Source organism: Pseudoliparis swirei, chromosome 13, assembly GCF_029220125.1.
Source record: "Pseudoliparis swirei isolate HS2019 ecotype Mariana Trench chromosome 13, NWPU_hadal_v1, whole genome shotgun sequence".
Taxonomy (NCBI): domain Eukaryota; kingdom Metazoa; phylum Chordata; class Actinopteri; order Perciformes; family Liparidae; genus Pseudoliparis; species Pseudoliparis swirei.
This window is the reverse complement of record NC_079400.1, coordinates 4,557,022-4,578,716: the sequence shown is the minus strand read 5'-3', so window position 1 is coordinate 4,578,716 and position 21,695 is coordinate 4,557,022. Positions and strand designations below refer to the sequence as shown.

The window sequence follows — 21,695 nt, the reverse complement described above, 5'->3', positions numbered from 1 at the left end:
TGCAGTTCTAGATGTATTTTAGTTATGTTGTGTTGGAGTGTGTGCTTTATTCTTTGCCTCATTATCTCTATGGTCAAAGTGAAAGCTTGTGGACGGTTTGCCAGAGTGGGAATCCCTTTCTAACGCCCAGCACACCGTCGCAGTAAACACGAGTTAACATTGTGAATTAAAACAAATACACTTACGGTTTGGGGAAAACAACACAACACCATGAATCTAACTTTAAGACACGAACACCAGTCTTCTGGTTAAAAGTTCTGTTATTCTGACCCCACCTTCCTCTCTTTCTCTCTGTCTTTGTACTATGTCATCACACTCCTGGAGCTTTTTATTACGGGGGTCTAATATTGGACGCGGATGGGTTGACATTGTAGTTGCTTCAGAGCCCAGTGAGTCTCGTGCATATGCTAAAGGTTGCCCTGTGACGCCGCGGGGTGTGACAAAGCTTTGGTATTTGACTCCCGGGGAATGAAAACGGTCTGATTGTTTCTAATATCAGCACGTCTCTGTGGTAGCAGAGCCATGCAGTCTAAAATAGCTGCAGATACACGACTATATAACCCCTCTAATACTCAGCCCACACAGTCAAGCTGACCAGTTATCCACTGAAGAAAGGCAGATCAGAGAAGCTGAACTGTTTCCATTGAAGATCAACATCTCTCTGTGGAAAAGTTCTGACATAGGAAACTTCACAGGGAAATATTGCTAGAAGCCAACGGAACAATAGCAGCATAAAGAGAGCGGAAAGAAGGTTTGTTAGAAGAAAGGATCGGCGTAAAAGGTAAGATGCATTGCAGTTTTACTCTCCATTATTTCAAATTGTACTATTTATAATGAATTACTGTATTTTTCAAGAGAATGTATCCTTTTCATGAAATGTGAATCACAATTTAGTGATATACAGGCATTTAAAAAGTTTAAATGAATCAATTATAATGTCAGCAAGATAATATGGCTTCTAGACTCAATTTCATTTTGGGAAAATAGACAACATTGGACTGAGAATCAGTTAGATTCCTCGAGGCCGAAAGGGAGATGTCCTTATAGCACACAACACAAGAACAGAGGAGGAAATATGGCAAAAAGGGGACAATAATGGCAAAATCAGGATAAAAGGAAATGACATGGACTCATTTACTCATGAGGACAAAAGTGTCTAAAAACTAACTTGGCAGCATTTGATGCAAATTAACAGTCCATACTTTTCTGTTCTCAGTTATGTTTCATAAGGCCTGTCAATCATTAAATTATGTGAGGCCAAGGTGTTAAATACAAGTATGGAAGACTGGATGTGATAAGAACTTTAAATGGCGCTACGTCTTTAAAAACCAAATGTAAGCAGGAGCAACATTATCCTAGAAAGTGCTCATAGTCACATCAGTTAAAGAGGTACTTTAATGCTGGCCACAGATGATGACCAGCAGCACTTTGTACACTTAATTAAGAATTTTCTGACCTCAATTATTCAGACTGATCCAATCCAGACAGGATTGGGGGTCGGTTATGTTGGCGGAGGCCACAGTGATGTGCGGTGTGGGGGGTGCGGGTACAGCTGACCTGGAGTGTAGCGTCCTGGAGGAGGACTGGCAGACAGGCCAGAGCTACGTGGCTCACTGGCACAGCCTCACCTTCGTACCACAGCATCACCAACGGTTAGTGAAGGAGACACACATTCACACTGAATGATTTTGTAATGACACTTAACCGAAGAAGTTCAGCTTTCTCCGTGTGTGTGTGTTTCCGACCCTCTTAGTCCAGTGATGGAGGCCGAGCGCTCTGGAAACCACTGGGAGGCCAGGAGGCTCCTCCAGAGATTCCTCTCGGGTGCCATTAGCAAGAATTACCCACATCCCAAAACACACCTGACCAGACGACCCCATCAGTCCCTATCCGACCCCTCTGCCCGGGATCATAAACAGAAGGAAGAGTGTTGTGTGACAACAAGAGCAAAGAGCGTCAGAGACGAGTGAGAGGAAGTCGAAGGTGGCAACGTTGCTTGGATTCCTGGGCTTTATAAACATATTCAATATTTCAACAAATCCAAAATATTCTATTGTACCCACTTTTCCAGTTTATTTAATTAGTGATAGATTTGTGATGTGTTTGGAATAAATTCCAATTAAAAGGTATCTGGGTTTTTTTGCTAAAAGCATGACATATACAAATCGATGTATTTTATTTAGTTTTTGAGGAAATTGAAACTGTCTAAGAAATATTCAATCATTAGAATGAAACATTTTGATTTACGCTCACACTGCGATACGTTGTTGATATTTTCAGGCTGTAGGTTTTGTATGACAGTTTTATCTTCATTATATCTGTGTCAAGATAGATTTGTATACAAAATGTGACACTTGTGGAGAAGACTGAGGTAAAGATTGAACTTTCATGTATTTAATTTAGATTATAATGATCAGTTTTCTGTTAATCTGAAAAATAAATAAAATTGAGGATCTATATTGTTGTGTTTTATTGCTTGTCGGAACATTTAGAAGCTTTTAAAATCACATTTACATCCCAAACCATAAACTTTATGCCAAATGCAACTTATTATGCTTTGCATTCTTATTCTCCTGGAAAGAAACTTATTGACAACTTTCACTTCTATGATTATCATTATTTTAGATCATCTTGCAGAATTTAAATCCAGAATACCTTGTGTCGCCTGGACACTGTATTCGTTTTGTCTGATCGGGGGTCACGTCTTTTGGGCTTGTGTACTTGGGATTCTGGTCCAGCTGCCAGGGATAAGCGAGGTGTTAAGAGACTCCTGGGGAGAATATAGTTGATTACAACATGGCATAGATTAGTTCAGCTGTTGCTTTGGAATATGCTTGGAATAGACCTCAAATTAATTAAATCAGGGGTTGAACCTCACTGTTTAGTCAGCTGGCCGCAGTGGCTAGTGGTTTTAAAATATACACAAAGTTATTTCAATTGAGCAATAAAAAAGATTGTTCCTATTCCCTGGCGCAAAAATAACCACAATTAACATCTACAGTGAAGTGAGGTACGTTTGTTGACGTTTGTAGTTTGCATGATTTCAAAATGCTTGTAATACGATTCACTAAATGTATTTGAATCGCTGATCACTGTCAAGTTTGACATAAATATTAAATGTAAACCACCGGTAGACAAAAAGCAGAAGTCTTTATTTTCACAAAGTTCTGTGATTGAAGTCAACAATACGCCTTTTTAAATTGACTTCATCACATGAAAGGTAATTATTAATATTGGAAAACTGACTCAGATATGAGCCCTTCCTCATTGTGTGGAGGTCAATGTTGGACAGACATCTGATCCCAAAGAATATTATTCATAATAATGGGCAGTTACCTAATGTTATAGCTACTCTCCATCTGTGGATTTGATCGTTTTTGCATGACAGAGGACTCCATCATTTCTTTATTCTTTTTACGGTTGTGAATTAAAATATCCTATGAACCTACATTTTAATTGGTCTCCAAAATGCTTTCATAAAGTTCCACCAAGAAATAGTTAAAGTTCTGTTTAAAAAAAAGTTTAATCTAAAGAAAAAGTGCTGCAACTCTGTGTTTTCAGTTAGTTTTTTTCTTTTTGACTATCATCTTACAATTTTATGGTCGATGAAATAATACCTTTTATATTTTTAAATGTATTTATATTCAATGTATTGATACTCAGCAGCTTCTCTTTGCACCCTACAACAGCCTCTAATGTTGTCATCCTCTACAATCTCCTGTCAACATGAGAGACTTTTCCTTTTTCTTTCCTTTGCTACTATACTCACGATTCCCCATCTCTCCGCCGCTCTGTTCAAACATCATCGATGTAAAATGGCGACATGGAAATGCAGACAAATCTGTTTGTGTCTTTCAAACTGAGTTGCCTGAGTAGAAACGGGTCCATTGTTTGTGCGTAAAAGGCCCTTTAGAATGATTGTTGAGATATGGCCAGCCTCTGAGAGGTGGGTGAGAGACCTGAAAGTCCATTAATGGGTCCAGTGTTGGAGGAAGCCCCCCTGATCTGATGGTATCAGCACCTCAGGGCAGGGAAAGTGAACAGAACAAACGCTATCAGGCAGCAACACAGGCCCAAACACAGGATTGCTATCTCTGCCCAGGAAACTCAGAGTAGCCCAAAGCACATCCACAGAGGTATATAAGGCGGTTGATGGGACAGCGGTGCACCTGAAGGCTGACCACTAACAGGGGTTTTAGGTAGAGACATCAAGAAAACCCGAAGATGGAAGAAAAGGGAACAGAGAATGGAGTGGCAGCCATGGCGGCCTGCTACCAGGGATTTGATCCTGCAGCGTATCTGCAATACAACTACACTCCACCAAGGGCGGATTTCGATAGAAAGGACAGCATTGTGCCGTGGAAACTGGCATGCCTGCACAGAGCTTTCACTGAAGGTAAGGGGATGGAGGGGGGGGGGGGGGGTGGATCATGGAGAATTTAAAAACTTTAAAAAATTGACGCTCAATAAAAAAGTATCCTATGACATTTTAAATATATTGCCTAAATTATGCAGTTTACACCCAAAGATTTATTTATTTTTCCTCCTAAATTCATACTAAATTCTAAAGTGTAATATTATAAGCAACATGGTGCAATAAGTTATGGCAACATTTGTGAAACTGGGTTAAAGTTAAATACGTGAAATACGTTTTTATACAACTGAAATGAAATTGTTGAATGATTGAAGTAATTAAGTAGAATCAGGGACCCGTTTTGATAAGCTAACTGATGCTAATCCCAGATACCCATTGGAGTTTAAAAAGGTTCTGGTCCAAACTTCTCTTTGCTATTTACCTTTCTTTATCTTCCAAGAACTCTTCAATAAACTTATTTGATTCATATATAAAAACACATTGACTTAACTCTTAAAGTATAGGGTCGTTCCAGATAAATCTGCATGGTTCAGTTCTTGACCCTTTAAAGGGAAATATTAATCAAGGTATTCTATTTAAAACTTTACCCTTTTTCTTACTTACCCTCACCTCTCCCTTTCCAGGCGATGTGAATGGTGAGCTCCTGGTGGACATTGGTTCGGGTCCCACCCTGTACCAGGTGCTGAGTGGCTGTGAGGTTTTCAAAAAGGTACTCCTCACAGATTTCCTGGAGGTCAACAGGCAGGAGCTGAGGGTCTGGCTCCGGGACGAGGGCGGCAGCAGCCTGGACTGGACGCCTTACCTGCAGCACGTCTGCAAGCTGGAGGGACGACGGTACGACCGGATCCCTTTTGACTCTGTGTGAAGACTTGAGACATCTTTAAATGTCACGTCATTAGAGTTATGATTGTGATAATAGAATCCTCATCGGGAAATAATGCATCTTTGTCATGAAATAATGCATCTTTGTCCTGCAGAAAAATAATGATTCTCTTTATTTTCTTCACCGAGTACAGACAATGAAAGGTTATCTTTTCATTTTAAGTTTCTTTCTTCCCTTTCCTTTTACTTGTGCTAAAAGGGAACTGCTTTCCAGTCACACATTTTATTCTGAGCCTCTCATTGCTCAGTGAGTCATCCTTCGTGACAATAATAGAAGTGCAAAGTATGTACGAAGCTGTTGAGAATATAGTTTGTTTTGAACACATTATTACTTAATTATGAGGGGATCAGCAAATTGATTATATTTCATTTTGAGAGGAGCATGATCCGACATTTGATGATAATCCATCAGTACTTCCATTTCACTCAAAATTAAACACATGCTAACCTCACGGTAGCACTATAGGCCTGACGATACAAATACACATATAGGGCAGATTAATACTGCATTGTGTAATTAAACTAGCTGTTTCTATCTAATTTGATGATTCGTTGATATTCTTAGGCCCTCAGCATGGACAGAGAAAGCTGCCAAGCTACGTCAGGTGATCACGGACATCGTCCCCGTAGACGTGCACCGGCCTCAGCCTCTGGCCCTCGATGACCTTCCTTCAGCAGGGGCCGATTGTCTCGTGTCCTGCTTCTGTCTGGAGAGCGTCAGCCCGGACCTGGCTGCCTTCACCAGGGCCCTGGGCCACATCGGGAGGCTGCTGCGGCCCGGTGGCCACCTCCTGCTCATAGGGGCCCTGGGAGAGAGTTACTATTTGGGTGGCCCTGGAGTAAAGATCCCTGTGGTCCCACTGAATGAGGCTCAGGTCTGCGCTAGTTTGAAGGAAAGCGGCTACACCCTGATCAGGCTGGAGGTTTACACACTGCCTCAGGACATGAGGGTGGGGGTCGATGATGTGTCTGGGGTGTTTTTTGCGAAAGCAATAAAGGAGTAAAAAGTTAAGTGGGAGAAAAGAGTATATAGGGCCTTAAGGGTATATATAGAAAATATAGAAAGTATAAAGATGAACATATTCATTAAGCCACAGTATATACATAATTTAGTGCAGCTTACACTTAAAATAAGAAAAGGGTTATTTGTGATGATAGTAATAATATCCACTCATATGTGGGGGTTTTGTGTGATGGAGGGTCGCTTTGATAGGGATCCTCAGTTATTTTGACAACTATTCTCTTCACTCTCAAAATTCACAAACATTCAAAGACAAAACATGTGATTTCATTATTTAACTTCATTCCGTATTATTTCATTGGTCCAGTAAATGTCTTTTCTGAGGCTGAATAAGGAGATGGTCCCTTTTCTCAGTGGTAGAAATGTCGCCACCTGCAGTTCAAACTTCGGGATCGATGCTGCGAATGCTTGTTTTACTGTAAATTAATCACATCATCATAACGCAACATGTTTCAAGCTGTTTATAAACAGGACATTTTGATATGCCTCTTTTTTGATTCGCTGTTATTGATCAGTTGCATGTCTTGTTCATTTGTGATGATGTGAATAAATCTGATACAATAATTATGTCACGATGTGTTCTTATCGAAGATGTTTTATGAATCATTGCATATCATTTCCACATAATAATCGTAATATTTGCTTTCAACTTCATTTATGGAACCGAGAATATGATTGTGTAATTAGAAGTTGAGAACACTGGGTGTCAGTATTCTACCATCTTGAGTTGCTCCTCAAATATCACCCATGGACCAAACACGTGTTCTTTTATGTTTCTGGCGAAAGGTAATATTTGACATTGGCCCGTGAAGAGTGTGTACACACAGGCACGTGCACAGACATTTTGGGGGGCAGGTGCTCAAACCAAAAAAAAGGGCACCCATCGCCCATAAAAATTCTGACAGAGTTGAAACATAATCGGCATTACACTAATTAAGCGGTCCTCGACCTGCGTTTCCTCTTGGCAGGATTAGACGGCTATCTTACATTTTCCTTATGAATACATATGAATTATTACATGGCAACGACAGTACAAGAGTTCTGATTGGCTAACGGGTCAAAATAAATGCCCCGTCAGATATCAAAATACATTTGGAGGGAATTGATGACGGAGAAAGTATTTTTTATTAAATACTGATGAATGAGGAAAAAATTTGTCTCCAGAAAAAGGGGCAGTTTTCTCATCCAGGGCAAAAGGGGAGGAGCTTGAGCACCACTAGGGGTCTATCTGTGCACGTGCCTGTGTACACAAATAGCATTTAAAGTTGTGCCCTGCTCCGCTGGCAAACGAGCCAGAGAGGGAGATCTTGTTTTGCATTTTGGAGACGATGCTTTCCTCTGTTGGTGCTGCCTTGTACAGTAAAATGGGCTCTGGCGATATTGGCTGGAGGTTACACCCCTGCGTAGGGGGGCCAGAAAAATACCCAACGCAGCAAGCACAGAGCAGGGTTTATGTAGGGTCAGCAACTCACACTTCTCTAGTGGGCCAAAAGTTGTTTTTATATGAGTAAATCTTTTTTGGGAAAATGCTGCATTTTCTTTAAACAGCCTTTCTTGTTTTTGTTATCCTCTGACTTCTTTGGGCGTACTGTAACCGCGGTAAACAACACACTCGTGTACATCCAAGGCTGTTCACAAAAGGAGAAGAATAAAGATCATAAAAGTGCAAAAAAACATGTTCAGGGTTTTCATTTAATAAAACTCGCCGTCTGCTGTCGTCTGCTGCATTCAAACATCACTTTTCCACATGTAGAAATTACACACTGACTCCATGTGAAATGCCCAAAAAAATCTTTTGTCTTTCCTTTCTTAGAAAAGAAATGATTGGGGCATCGATGTTTACACACAATCACAAACACCAGACGCCCATTCTACTTGTTTGATTAGCCAGCAACACAAAACATCGTCTATACACACACAAGGTCAAGAATGAACGTTCACACGCGTCATATGTCATGTGGAAAAAAAGAGGTCTTCTTCCCGGGATCCCTGCCTTCCCAAACAGATCCTGCTTGCTAATCGGTGTGTGACAAAAAAGCCTGTTTAGAAGATCAACTCAGAATTACTGTGGTGCATTCTCATCATTACTTGGATTAGTCTGATAGGATTTAATCTGGTCGGCTGTGGCTGCGACTACGCTCAAATTGTGTGCAATACATCCTCTGATTTCCTTGACCTTGATGTCTACAAGGTTGTGAAAAGCAAACTGAGAGGGCGTCTCTTTGGAGGCAGCCCTACAGCTCCTTTGTTAAATTAAAATAGAAAATGGCTCTGCAATAGGAATGTATACTATTTAGTTATCACACTATAGTATGCCTTTTCGTGTATTCAAGAATGCCATATCTGTGTTTTATATAATGCAATAGCCTCTGGACCTTGTTCACAAATTGCGGTCAAACTGTGTGAGAAATAAACATAAATACCAAACTCATCAGGATCCTCACACATTGTTGCACTTTGAACATCAAACTACAGATGAAATAGAATCGTACACATGCTTAGAATATGCATAACATGGTGTACATGCTGGTTTATCATCTGCTCTTTCTAGTCGTGTGGTCGAGCACCAGCATCACGTGACATGCCCTGTACATGCGTGTGGATAAAAGTGATTTAGAATCTGATTCTTCACACATTGTCTCCTGTAGTCTCTTCTGTTGAATCCTGTATAAACTTTTTTTTTTAAATGTGGCAGTTCTCATATTTCATGTACGGATGGCTCGGCTGACTGAGAGACGATTTCCTTCTCAGGTCGCAGGTTAAAGTTTTCCTCATTCCTGCTCATTAATACTCCGACCTTCCTGAATGTCCGTTTGTTTTCCGCTCTCTTTTCCACATTGAACTCATGTGTTGCATGCACGCACACACTCACAGACACAAACACACACACACACACATACGGGCACCCACACACACACACGTTGGCCATATCGGTGCCATGGAAGTCTTCTGTTCCACACTAACATGCTGTTCTCTTGTCATTCTCCTTTGTCTTCCTCTCTTTCGTTGGCCTTGTCTTTGTCTCCGTGGTGACGGCTCAGATCAGTACTTCCTGTCAAACAGTCTGGAGGAGCACACTGTTCCCTGAGAAGTTTGCTTTCTCCCCATAGATCTGAAAACAAACAAAAAAGCAAATTCGAAAGAGTAAGCAATGTCGATCTGGGGCACAGATGTCAGTAGGATAGAAAAATGCCAGAATGTGAAAGGTCGCCGTGTCGGACCCACCTGTAGCTGAGACTGTCTGCTGGCTCTCCTTCTCACGCTCCTTCTCTTCCTCCCCAGAAGAGGGCTCCTCCTTATCCACAGCAGACATGTCTAGGGAGGCCAGGTGGGCCAGGGCCATTCTCTGGACAGCTGGAAATACAAAACCGAATATAAAATAAAGGAGCACAAAACGATTTGACACATAAAGGTCAGTTCAGCCCTTTCATGGACAGCTGATGGATGGATAGGTAGATAGAATGTGTTATGTCAAATGTATTCCAAGTGTAAATAGCAACATATAATATTATAATGTTTGCTCTAAGAGCAAAAGTGTTTCTCTGGTTGCCAGTTTCAAGCCTGTTTCAAATTGCTTCATAGATCTAAATATTTAGTAGGTTCAGGAGAGGAAACTGACGTGTTTAAAAAAAATAGGACAACATCATCTGAATGCGGAGAGATGTTTATAGGTGCCATTGTTATACCTCGAATTAATAGATGAGCTTGAAATTGATTGAGTCAGTAGTTAATTTATGAGAAAGGATAACGAGCTCTGAAACTATACTATTAGTTTTTTCCCAATTTAATAAAATTCCCTCTCAAACCAAATCTTGGTAGAACAGAGGCCGGTCCACTTTGGTTAAAGCATCATCGACGGATGTCACGCTGCACACTGAAACATTACTGCCGCAAGGTGAGAGGTTAAAGTTAATAACATGTGGGTGATTATATCTAGTATTCTCACTTCTGAGAGATGGAGTTTTTGTACGTATGTAGAGACATGTTGTTATTATGACGAGGACCAATATATTATCAGTCAGACAATGTTGACATTTCAAGCGGCAACAGTAAGGATTGTAATGAAAGATAAATCATCATATAATATATACACATTCACATCAAATAGTACGGTTGTTGTGTGTACTTGTATGATGATGGTTGTATCTGTGTATGTGTGTGAAACCATGTTGCATCTGTGAGCCCATTTTATAATCCAGGATGATCCAGAATGGACTCACAGCTGTCTCTGCTTCTAATCTCACATAACACACATTCCCACACACAGAGACACATGCCTCTCACCGTGTTTATTTGGATAGGAGCATATACAGACTAAATGGTAGTTCCCATAAAAGAATCAGGTCTCCCAAATCCTGTCATTTTGTGTAATTTACTACATAAATCACATTTAGTCTGTATGCTTTTACGTTGTATCTCTGACATTATGTTTTTATTCTGTCCATTTTAACATTGTTCTCCCTTATTTTTTTGCTTTATCTGTAGATTGTATTTGTAATCTTATGTTTTTAGGTGTGTTCTTAACATCAGCAACATTGGGACTACAGATGAAAAATAGCCTCTTGGCTAACTCTGGCACATTTACTGCAATGTTTTTATCAATGTGCACTGTCCCTTATTAAATAAACCATTTTTTTTTTTTAATTGTTAAAAAAATTAAATTAAATAAAAAAAACTTCTATACGACACAGAGAATGTATTAAAGGCAGTGCATTTACCTTTAAGTGAGGGTGGCTGGTAGGTTGCCGTGTGAACCAGTTTGGGTTTCAAGGCTCCGTTTTCCCCCAGAACCCACTGCAGAAGCAGAGCAATCGACTCATAGGATTAACGAATATTAGGGCAGTACATGTTTTACTCCTGCGTCAGTGGAAATCTCCAACGCTGGCGCACAGTGTTGTAAACTCGGATGCATTCCAAATAATAATAATACATTTAGTCATTTTTAACTCGTAGCATTATGCTAGAAAGGCTGCAAAGATGAACAAGTAACAAATAAAACCAAGATACAACAGAAACAAAACAATTGCAATTTTATTTTGCCATCAGCCCCTCTCTGTAACACCCTGTTCTGTTTGTCCTGTGTCTCCTCTGTGTCTTCTGTCTTAATTGTTTAATTCCCTGCACCTGCTCTCAGCCACTCTTGTCTCGTTACTGTCTGTCGTACACCTGTGTTTCCCCCCCTATATATTGTGTCAGTCTTTCTCTTGTCTCCTGTCGGTTTGTCGTCTCTAGTTCCGTGTCCCGTCGTCCTCTCCGTGTTCCTGGTTCTGCCTGTTTGACTCTGCCTGCCCCTTTTGGACCTTGTTTTTTTGTAAACTGTTTTGCCTCATTAAAGAGTGCTTTTTTGGTTATTTTTAGTGCGTCCAGTCTGTCACTCTGCGCTTGAGGCTCACCCCGTCACAAGAACCTGACAGAACAATCCGACAGCTGTTCTTTTAGGTTCTTGTGATGGGGTGAGGCTCAGGCGCAGAGTGACAGGCTGGATGCAATATGAATAACCAAAAAAACATTCTTTAATGAGGCAAAACGGTTTACAAAAAAAACAAGGTCCAAAAGGGGCAGGCAGAGGATCCAGGTTCGGGGCAGGCAGGGCAAACAGGCAGAACCAGGAACACAGACAGGACGACGGGAAAAGGACATAGAACTAGAGACGACAATCCGACAGGAGACAAAGGAAAGACTGACACAATATATAGGGGGGGAAACAGGTGTACGACATCAGACACTAACGAGACAAGAGTGGCTGAGAGCAGGTGCAGGGAATTAAACAATTAAGACAGAAGACACAGAGGAGACATAGGAGACACGGAACACAGGAGAAACAGAACAGGGTGTTACACTCTCGTCCTTTCTCCAGACATGTCTCACTTATCCCAGGCCCGTGAAGAGGCCTTGCCCGCAGCAGACATGTTGACTTGTCCCAGTGGCACAGGTGTTAAAATAACCACACCAACGACGGCTCAATGCGAGAGTGACAGTGAGTGATCTGCCTCAAGAAAAGTTGTGTGAATATTGGCTCTGATGTGTTTTCCAGGCAGCTTCAGCCATCATCCATGTCATTGTTTACACCTGTGCTTCTCCTACTGTGGCAAGTCCAATTGTCGTCAATGAAAAAGGCCTATTCCTGACGCACTTCCCAGACCTGTCGTTCTCCACCTGTCCCACCAGACTCTCACACCAATCCTGGTTACCTGACCCCACCTGTTGACACACCTGCTTCTCATGATCTCATCCTCACAGTCCTTATGCCCGTTTGACGTGTTGTCAGTGGGGCTCCAACCACCTGTACCTGGTGCTGCTTCATTGGGACTTGTTCCTGTATATTGACCTGGTATCTGTCCCTGTGGTCTGCTCATCTGTGCTGCCCTCTTGAATGTGTTTGACTGGTCAGACTGCCGTCCAAGTCCAAGTCAGCCTGTTCCTGACCACAGCCTTTCATACATGTCCCCTCGTTCTATGTTCTATGTTCTTGCCTTGTGTGTGTGTGTGTTGGACCTCAAGCCTATTGCCAAACAAACACACACACACACGTGATAGCTACAGAATATGCTCTCAGGTAAATGTATTTTTAGTGTTCACCCACTCGCTCTCATCCCACCTAATATACTCCAGCCTCCAATGTGAATATACAACATTTCCCAAGATGCCTTTCTACAACCACAGAACAAACCTGAGAGTGCAACATTCACTTTGTGTGCATGCTGTTTATAAAGCCCGATAACAATCAGGGGATTAAACAATTAAGAAGAAACTCACACCCTTTACTGAAAAAACAAACTTGTCATGGATTTTCTGGTGCATCGATTGACAGTAATCCAATCGGCATCTCTTCCTCCTCTAAAGTCATTGACATTGTAAGAGACTCCACTTCCTCAGTTTGTTTTGTTGGATTTTAAAGTACAGTGCGGACTATCTGATCTACCTGGTGAGGGCCAATCTCTTCCTCTGGCGATGGCGGGTCCGTCAGACTGAAGAGTGTGGCTGGTGTCGGCCTCCGACGTCGAATCTTAGCAAAGAGGAGAGAATCTATCAAACCATGCTATGCGTGAATGTGTGTGTGTTTCCATGTGTGTGTGCTAAGCAAACTCATAACACAGACAGCCCCATGCATCGGAACAAGGTGTGACAACAGTCTTTTGTTAACTTGTGTCTCTTGGCTTTATGTCTACGGTCTTTTTTCTGTTGTCCAGATTGTTCTTGAAGGATTACGTTGTCATCGATGCTGCCTGGATTATTTCAACTCGTAACTAGTTCACCTGTATGCTCTCCTCACTTGGTCGTTATCATTCAGGTTTTTCAATTCTTCTGTCCAATTTGTTATCAGATGCAAGTCGACTCCAATAACCGTGCATCGCACTGCGAGACAATCGCCCTCTTGCCTTCTCTGGTTGGTGCTGGGTGGCTCACTGTTTAAATATTGGTCATTTATTTCTTATTATGCCATTCAACATCGATTATAATCTGTATATCCTGTATTTATTATGATACTTTCTGTTGCACTTCTGGTTGGATGCCAAACTGCATTTCGTTGCTCTGTAGTTGTGTCATGACAATAAAGTTGAATCTAATCTAATCTAATCCAAGATTCATGGCGGATAACCTTTTTATCAGTTTTTATCACACTGAGGACTCAACAAACTGTTGTTCTACATTCCAGTGCACACCTTATCTTCATGTGGAAGAGTGAGTCATCAAAACCAACAGTTATGCAACTGAAATGTTTTTTTTAAATTTATTTTCTATTTTTGTTGTATCGTGTATTGTTTAGTGTGCCTTCATTTAGTGTGTATTGCATTGTGCTTTCTTACCTGTTTCTTACCCTTGTGTGGTCACTTTATGTTAATGTGTGTGTTTTTGACTCCTGCACAACACTTTGTGACCTCTGTCTGTGAAAAGTGTGACATTATTAACGTACTTACTTACTTTAAATCTCATCAGTTTCAGTCTGATGTGTGAAGACCATGATGCAACTTACAATAGTACGGAAAAACAATTACGTTATTACATTTGAAAACGAGCCCTTGTAAATATGTTGTGTTTTTTGTAAAGCATTTGAAATGTGCTCTATAACTAATGTGTGTTCTTATTAATATTATTAATAATACAAATAATAATATTAGTAGATCAAAACTACAGGGACCATGATACATTCTAAGTGATTTAAATACAAGTTGTTCCCAATACCTCATAAAACACCTCCCTCTGGTTCACAATAACTACGTGTTGTGAAATATACAATATATTCATCACTCTCCCACTCTTCTGCAAAGTGTTATGGTAATAAAATGGTTGCGAGAAACAAGTGGCTGCCAAGCCAATCACAACCGAGAGTGTAGGCATGAAATGTGTGGGCGGCTTTCACTGAGGAGTAACTTACTTACTGCCTCTGCTTCACTCGGCGCTCTGGATTCATACACATTCATCATCCAGGCACTAGAATTAGATATGCTGCCCGTTGTGGGGCAACACGCTTAAATAGGAATTACATGGCATCCAATTAGAGGTTATAATGTGTCAACGTGAATATTGAAATGCAGTACTCTGAGTGTGTTGTTAATATGGCTGCCAGAAGGTCGAGCACCTACAGGGAACATAGTGTTTTCATCCGGTTGTTGTTGTTGTGCATGTCTGAAAAGCCTGTCAATATCTGGGGCTGAGTGAAGCTGCACCACACTACTGATTTGATTAAAATGTCTCTTCATATGCAGCTAGCTGGTCGGTAGTAGATTCCATTATCTGGGTGTGTGAATACAATTGTTATTTTAGCATAGTAGATGTCCTCTGCTTGAAGGGGCTACATGTGAGGATAATAAGAGTGTGTGTGCAGGATGTAATTGGATTGTATAAATGAGCCTATTGGGGGTTTGATAGAGCTGGGTTCGTTTTATTGAACCTGATTTGTTTTTAATTTCATCATTTAATTTTGTTTGGGTCGATGGTTCACAAAGATTCAAGTCACAGACAATTTCTTTTAGATATATTTGAGTTTCTCAAAGACAACTGGCCTCTCTACAAATAGCTTACCCTGCACAGAATCATGTATGGACATTTCAATGACAAGAAAGGCAAACAATAATAAGCCATTTAAACCCATTTCAGGACATACACAACTCACTTAATACAAGCCTTTGCATACATCTTACAACACAGAACTTTAAGAACAGACCGACAGCTTCGTAGTGTTAGGTGCTGAAAGAGTGTGCATTCACACGGTTGTACACACTATGAATGTGTTGCAACACATTCATAGTGTGTACAAAGAGTATCTGGTCAAAGTGAGGCATATCAAGTAGTTCATTTTGGTGCAACCAGTCACACCACACCATGCCTTGGCCAGTGAGAGCGGGACAGCTGGACGAAACGCTGCGCCAACTGTGCTTGTCTGATGTGTTTTTGAGAACTATCCAGCAACAATTAGAAATGCAGCAGCTCCACCCTCATCGCCACAGAAGCTGCTAGAAAGAGGAATAAAAGCATCACAGGACTCCGGTGCGGCGCTCCCGTCGTAAATCAATAATCCTCCACCTTTTTTTTTGCTGGGTACTGTAGGATGACCTTCATGGTTGCCTACCATTCAACTTCAATACACTAATCTGGATATTTATAAAGCACAATGACAGCACAGTTTGGTCACGGTGTCCTGAAGAGCCCTTCGTAGAGAAATATCCACTTAACAATTCAGAGTGATGGCTTAAATCCCTTTTTTGTTCATACAAGGCTTTCCATTCATTCGGTGAATAATCCTGGATAGAGCTTGATTTGATGCTTAACCCTCCTGTTACCTTTAGGGTCAATTTGACCCCATTCAATGTTTAATGTCGGTGTTCTTTCGGGTCAAATTGACCCCAGGCTGTTTTTCACTGTGTCAAACATATAAGAAATATCAACTTTTTTATATATTTAAAGGGCTATTTAGGTAGTCAACAAACAAACATAAAGTACCTCACACTTAAACTTGGAAAACAATATTAATTCTAATAATTTTCTGGAGGTTTTAATTGCTGGGCTCAAATTGACCCCAAGGGTAAAATATGTCAGTAAATATAAAGGTAACAGGAGGGTTAAATATTGAATGGGGTCAAATTGACCCTAAGGTAACAGGAGGGTTAAGAAAAGACAAATGAAACCCAGCATTGCCATTGGACCTTTTTGGTATTTCTAAAAATAGATGAGAGTTGATAAAAGAACAATACATCTGATTGTGAACCCTTATCAACCAGAGAGCAATATTATTTGACCTGTTTAAGGGAAAGGTTTTAAGTCTGCAATACGATGTACAGGCCAGGACATCTCTGCAGCGCCACAGTTCATCATTTTAAAATGACGCGTTTTGCCAGAAACAAATATTGTGCCTGTTGCGATTTTATGCGGGCAATATTTAGATTTTGATCAAATGTTCAGTTATTTGTGCAGCTCTACCTTTTGTCAACATGTGTATGTGCTGGTTTGTGATTTAGAGCTGTGCTACAGTGAACATGGATTATTGGCATCAACTGACCTTGATCCAGGCATCAGTCACCCACAGATAATCTCTTTGGTTTTAATCCTTTTTCTGTCTTCCCTTTTAATGTATGCCTTCTGTCAGTTAACTTTGTCTCTATCTTTGCATTACATGTAATTTAGCTGATGCTTTTATCCAAAGCAACTTACAATCCTTTTACAATCATACACACAGCTACAGGGAGCAATTAAGGGTTAAGTGTCTTGCTCAAGGACACATCGACTTGGGCGGGGATTGAACCTCCGACCCCCTGGTTGAAAGACGGACCTGCCCAGTGTTTCCCTCTCTCTTCTCCTTCTCAACACTTTGTTCTATATATTCCATCCCTCGTTCTACTTATCGACCTGTCTGTTTTCCCAGGGCTGCTTCTTGCCATTTCCATGCTAATTGTATGGCAGTGTTTTGGAAAGAACTGGGCTTACCCTCACGTATATGCCCCATAAAGCCTTCTGTTGGCTGTTGAAACACCAAGTCACTTAAAGTTAAAGTCACTGTCGGGAATGTTCAGCAGTGTCAGCCTTTCAAAAAAGCAAACAAGAGGATGAGATACCCTTGACCGGATATCACAGGGCTTTACGAGAAGGCTGTTGATGTGAAACCGGCCTTCTTGGCACTTAAAGTGCCCTTGAAGAACAGCAACTTTGCTGACTCTCCAGTGGTCAGCCTTGAGTAAATAATTCATGAACAAACCTAATATCTGAGCAGAGCCGTGGTAGATTATAGAACAGGTGGCAAGTGAAGTCAAATCTCCAGTGTGGTTTGGAAAAAACGGTGCACAAGAAGTCAGAGTCGATGAACGAGAACCATTCCCCAGAAGTAATTGCAACCTGCTGGGGTCAATTATCAAGAATAACGATGTGCTGCATTCAAAGACTCAAGTAAAGTTGAGTTTCAGCACACTTAACATGACCATTAGGCAGTTCTTAAGATGCAGCATGCGCAGCGATGGTGAGTTGGGAAATAACAAAGAGAAACGATAAAGGCAGGATTCTCCCGCAGTCTTCCTAAATCATGGATTATAAAATATATATTTTGGATTACTGTTTTCCCCGTCAACTGGATTGCTGCTATGTTAAGCATTAAGGAAACGTCATGTATTTTAAGCAACACGTGACCCTATAAGGAGGTAAAAAGAAGACGCCTTCTAAGCTGTGTTGTGACCTTTTGCGTGCTGGACCAAGGAATGATGCTGCTTTTCCTCCCATTAGATTCACGGTGGCAGATTATCAGCAATCTCAAGAGGTCCTGAGAATTTTAGAGAGAAAACTGACTCAACTCACTCGATGCTGTCCAGGAACATTCAGTTTGAAATTCATGTGGAAAGGGTCTTAATAATTGAAGAATATGAACGTCATGAACAACAAAAGTAATGTGACACTTTCACTGATAGTTTGTTTCAGTGCAGTTACAAATTACAATACAATGGTCATTAAATTAACATATCAGAAAGAGTTGGTTTAACCCAGATAGTGTTCAGAAGAAACGCACGGAAGGAAAACGCAAGGAAGACATGGAGGGGTAAGTAGTCCAACGCCAGAGGGAGTGCAAGTTGGGCTATAAACAGATGTGCTAGCTATTATTGGTTCATTAGTTCATTTTTAGATGCCCCATGAAAGCTCAAAAACTATATGAGCTGAGGATATTGCATCTGGTATCCAAAAAAAGTTCCCGATATTAGGAGAAGTCTGCGATTAAGACATGAAGCGGAAGAAATGGATCAACTGAAAGCATCACGCGTGTCATTTATTGGGGGAATTGTATCCAAAAATGATCTCAGTGCTACCTTGACGACCTTTATCTTGTGTGTCTTTGGCGCACTAGATGTTGGTCTGAATCCTGCACAGGTCGACATTATTCATGTTGCACTATTTCACCAACACAGGTACTCTCTGACCACGTCAGCATGTTTCAACAGCATTTGCTTCGGATTGGTTCAGCACCAGTGTCAGATAACGGCTCTACCTATGTCTGCATGTCTCACCACCTCCAGGTCCCATATGACGAATGACGTGACCTTAGTTTGTTTCACCGATGTGGTCGGAGCATTACTGCTCAGGCAAATAATCTCATTTTTAATTTGACTAACGGGGCTTTATCCCTCGCTTCCTCCTCCTCTTCCACCTCCGCTCCTTTTTGAAGGGCAGAGATGCCTCATCACTTTTAAGGCCTCCCAAAACTAAGGCTGCACAGCTCAGCTTAATCCCAGTGCTGCCACAGATATGTATACACATCAAAATAGAGTTCTGCAAAGTCGTGCTAGACTGGTTATGTAACTGTCTGTCTGATTGCTACAGAGGAGGGGGACACGCACGTGTGTGTGTGTGTGTGTGTGTGTGTGTGTGTGTGTGTGTGTGTGTGTGTGTGTGTGTGTGTGTGTGTGTGTGTGTGTGTGTGTGTAGGTGTGTGTGTGTGTGTGTACTGAATAAGTCAGGATGAAAGTTAGAAGGAAACATTTTGCATCATTGCTTTTACCAATTACGCCAGCGAACTTGAACCTAACAGTCTAAAAGTGGAGTGACGGGATGCGTTCAGGCGCACGAAACGCACTGGTGATCCTGAGACCGGTTTCGCGTTATGACCCGAGCTTGACCTCGATGTCTCACGTCACACCACAACATGCACCGATAGGACCAAACACCGCCACACGACCTCGCGCTCACCATCTCCACCTGTAGCGGGTCCAGCTGAGTGGGAACGGAGGAAGGCACGGAGAACTGGATCTTCCTCCTCGCATCCTTGTCTGCCTCTCGCTCCATCACGTCCGGGTCTGCGGGCAGCAGCGGGTCCATGGCATCCAGCCTGTCACCTCCGCAGCCGAGCGCACCTTTGTCCAACAACAACAACACAAAAAAAGTCTACTTCTGATAAAACTGCCTGCGTAAACTGTAAGCTCCCCAAATGACGAAACATCAGCATATGTCCCACCAGTCCTCACACACACACACACACACTGTCCGTTCGTGTCTGTCGCTCCCACCTTGGCTGCTGTGTTGTGTGCTGAGGAGAGAGGCGAGGCATGCGCGTGCGTCCGTGCAGCAGAGGGTGCGGAAGCTTTGTGATGCTTTCAGTTGTCGTCGGAAAAAACCGCAGGACAAACGCGTGCAGTAACTGCAATGCAAAAGTGGTCTAAAGCAGTTGCCCTGGGCTAAAAATAGGACTCTGAACCCTGTTGAGAGCCCTTCATTGCCCAAAGGCCCTTTGCATAATGAAGCTAGTAATCACAATGTATTGTAAGGTGATGTATTTGTAAAGGTTCAACCTCCACGGGCCCGAGATGTATTGAAAATGAAAAGATTAAATGATGCTTAAAAGAAATCGGACCTGTGGTACAATGATTTGATTGAGTTATGAAAGAGAAGCCATTGTTATTATTAAACACTGTCTATGTGTTATCAAGGTAGATTTTAAAAAACGTCTCATATGTAGTGTAAATACATAAAGGGTATAGTCAATTGGGAAATCCATTGCTATGGCAACAGCTACTCTTTGCTGTGCTGAGTGTTTGCACTCAGTAAGCAGATATGATTTCCCCTTCATGTCAATATAACAGCAGACGATATGATGGAGGTTCCAGGCCACGTACTGACAAACAAGTGCTTGAGTTTGAGTTTAGTTTATTTCGATCAGCAAAATATACAACAATCAGAAATCAACAAAAGAAGAAAGTGTCTTCATAATGTTGTACATGTTTAGATTGGAGAGAGAGGAAGAGGTGACAAGAGGATGAAGAGAGGACAGAATCAGGCAGATGAACCGCTCATGCTCCTGGTGGCTTAAATGCTTCCTCTCATAATGTTGGTTTGGAGAAGGGGGCTCTGGATGTCTGCCAGCTGCATGCAGGGAGAGTTGCTGCTGACAGAACTCAGACCTGCTGTTGGAGGTCTTCAGATTAAATACAAAACGTCCACCTTGGAAATAAAAATAACAGCCCATCTGTGGTTCAGTTCATTCCAGTTCAACTGTCGTCCTGGAAAAAAAAGAAGAACATATGGACTGACTGTTCATGAGCATTTGCAACACGTGTCTCACCTGGAACACATTGTGATATGAAAGCTGATGAAAGGAGAGAGGTTTGCATCTATTTAGATATCACAACATCCCATAATACAATGAATCACTCACATAAAATGTTCCAATCCGCAGAGGAATATGACCACAACAGAGATCTGTAAAGAAAGAGTGATCCATGAGTTATCAGTGACGTGGAGAGCGTTGCTCTCTCACAGTGTCTTCTTTTATTCCAACACTAGGAGGCGACAACCTACTGCAGTCCCTCGTGGCTTACTGCTGTTAAACAGTAGTGGGAGAAGTATTTAGTTTACATATTTTAAAGTAAAATTAAACCAGACACTGTGCAGAAATATATCATTGAGAGTCCTACATCCGTGTTAAAATCAAAATATACTGAAAATACCAAAAGCAAAAGTTCTTCAAATTATTGATACACGAATGTTGCAGCTGGTGAAGATAGCCACTGCTTTTAATAATTTTTTATAAATATAGAATACAAGTATGATAATTGCCTCCACAATGTAAAGTATAGCATAAACATACTTCTTATTATACTATTATAATTAAGTATAAGTACCTCAAAATTATACTCAGTACTTCTGTTGTTAAAGGAGCCCAGTCTCAGAGTTACTGAGGTGTCTTTCAGCAGTGACCTGCTTGACCTGCAGAGAATAACAATTACATTTGGGGTTATTCCAACACAATTATTTTGCTCGTTCAACTGGATTCTAGACCTTACAACATGTTATGATTAAACTATACACAAGAAACCTTAATATTTTGGAGGAAAATATGTAATTACGACATGTTCCGTTCCGTTTTGATGCTGAGTTCAAATGTGAACCATCGGGGTCATTTAAACCATGAAAAAAATAACAATATCATATTGTCCTTAATATTTCTCA

The 21,695-nt window shown here is 41.2% G+C and overlaps 2 protein-coding genes and 1 long non-coding RNA gene across 4 annotated transcripts; 2 read left to right on the top strand and 1 right to left on the bottom strand.

Moving 5' to 3' along the window:
• The first annotated feature begins 535 nt into the window (after positions 1-535).
• On the top strand, positions 536-2,459 carry LOC130203475 (uncharacterized). The gene is made up of 3 exons (XR_008833504.1): positions 536-781; positions 1,485-1,652; positions 1,754-2,459. It is a non-coding gene; the product is annotated as an uncharacterized LOC130203475 (long non-coding RNA).
• Positions 2,460-4,224: 1,765 nt separating this feature from the next.
• On the top strand, positions 4,225-6,261 carry LOC130203471 (phenylethanolamine N-methyltransferase). The gene is made up of 3 exons (XM_056429658.1): positions 4,225-4,396; positions 4,999-5,209; positions 5,823-6,261. The coding sequence occupies exons 1-3, from the start codon at positions 4,225-4,227 to the stop codon at positions 6,259-6,261; spliced, it is 822 nt and encodes a 273-aa protein (XP_056285633.1).
• Positions 6,262-7,951: 1,690 nt separating this feature from the next.
• On the bottom strand, positions 7,952-19,843 carry LOC130203473 (protein phosphatase 1 regulatory subunit 1B-like). Of its 2 annotated transcripts, XM_056429662.1 has the most exons (6): positions 19,757-19,843; positions 19,440-19,603; positions 13,201-13,284; positions 10,997-11,072; positions 9,504-9,632; positions 7,952-9,390 (listed from the first exon to the last, which is right to left on the bottom strand). In XM_056429662.1, exons 2-6 carry the CDS (start codon positions 19,566-19,568, stop codon positions 9,257-9,259), a joined length of 552 nt encoding a protein of 183 aa, XP_056285637.1. In that variant the 5' UTR covers positions 19,569-19,603; positions 19,757-19,843; the 3' UTR covers positions 7,952-9,256. The 2 variants fall into 2 exon arrangements, with proteins under 2 accessions (XP_056285637.1, XP_056285638.1); XM_056429663.1 differs by lacking the exons at positions 13,201-13,284; positions 19,757-19,843 and having other exon boundaries at positions 19,440-19,692.
• Between the last annotated feature and the right edge of the window lie 1,852 nt (positions 19,844-21,695).

Excerpts from the sequence above, each read along its gene's own strand:
- LOC130203471 (XM_056429658.1), top strand. The coding sequence starts at position 4,225 with ATGGAAGAAAAGGGAACAGAGAATGGAGTGGCAGCCATGGCGGCCTGC. Across the intron at positions 4,397-4,998 it reads GCACAGAGCTTTCACTGAAG|GCGATGTGAATGGTGAGCTC; the intron begins GTAAGGGGATGG and ends CTCCCTTTCCAG. Across the intron at positions 5,210-5,822 it reads TGCAAGCTGGAGGGACGACG|GCCCTCAGCATGGACAGAGA; the intron begins GTACGACCGGAT and ends TGATATTCTTAG.
- LOC130203473 (XM_056429662.1), bottom strand. The coding sequence starts at position 19,568 with ATGGACCCGCTGCTGCCCGCAGACCCGGACGTGATGGAGCGAGAGGCA. Across the intron at positions 11,073-13,200 it reads AAGAGATTGGCCCTCACCAG|TGGGTTCTGGGGGAAAACGG; the intron begins GTAGATCAGATA and ends CTGCTTCTGCAG. Across the intron at positions 9,633-10,996 it reads CCAGCCACCCTCACTTAAAG|CTGTCCAGAGAATGGCCCTG; the intron begins GTAAATGCACTG and ends TTGTATTTCCAG.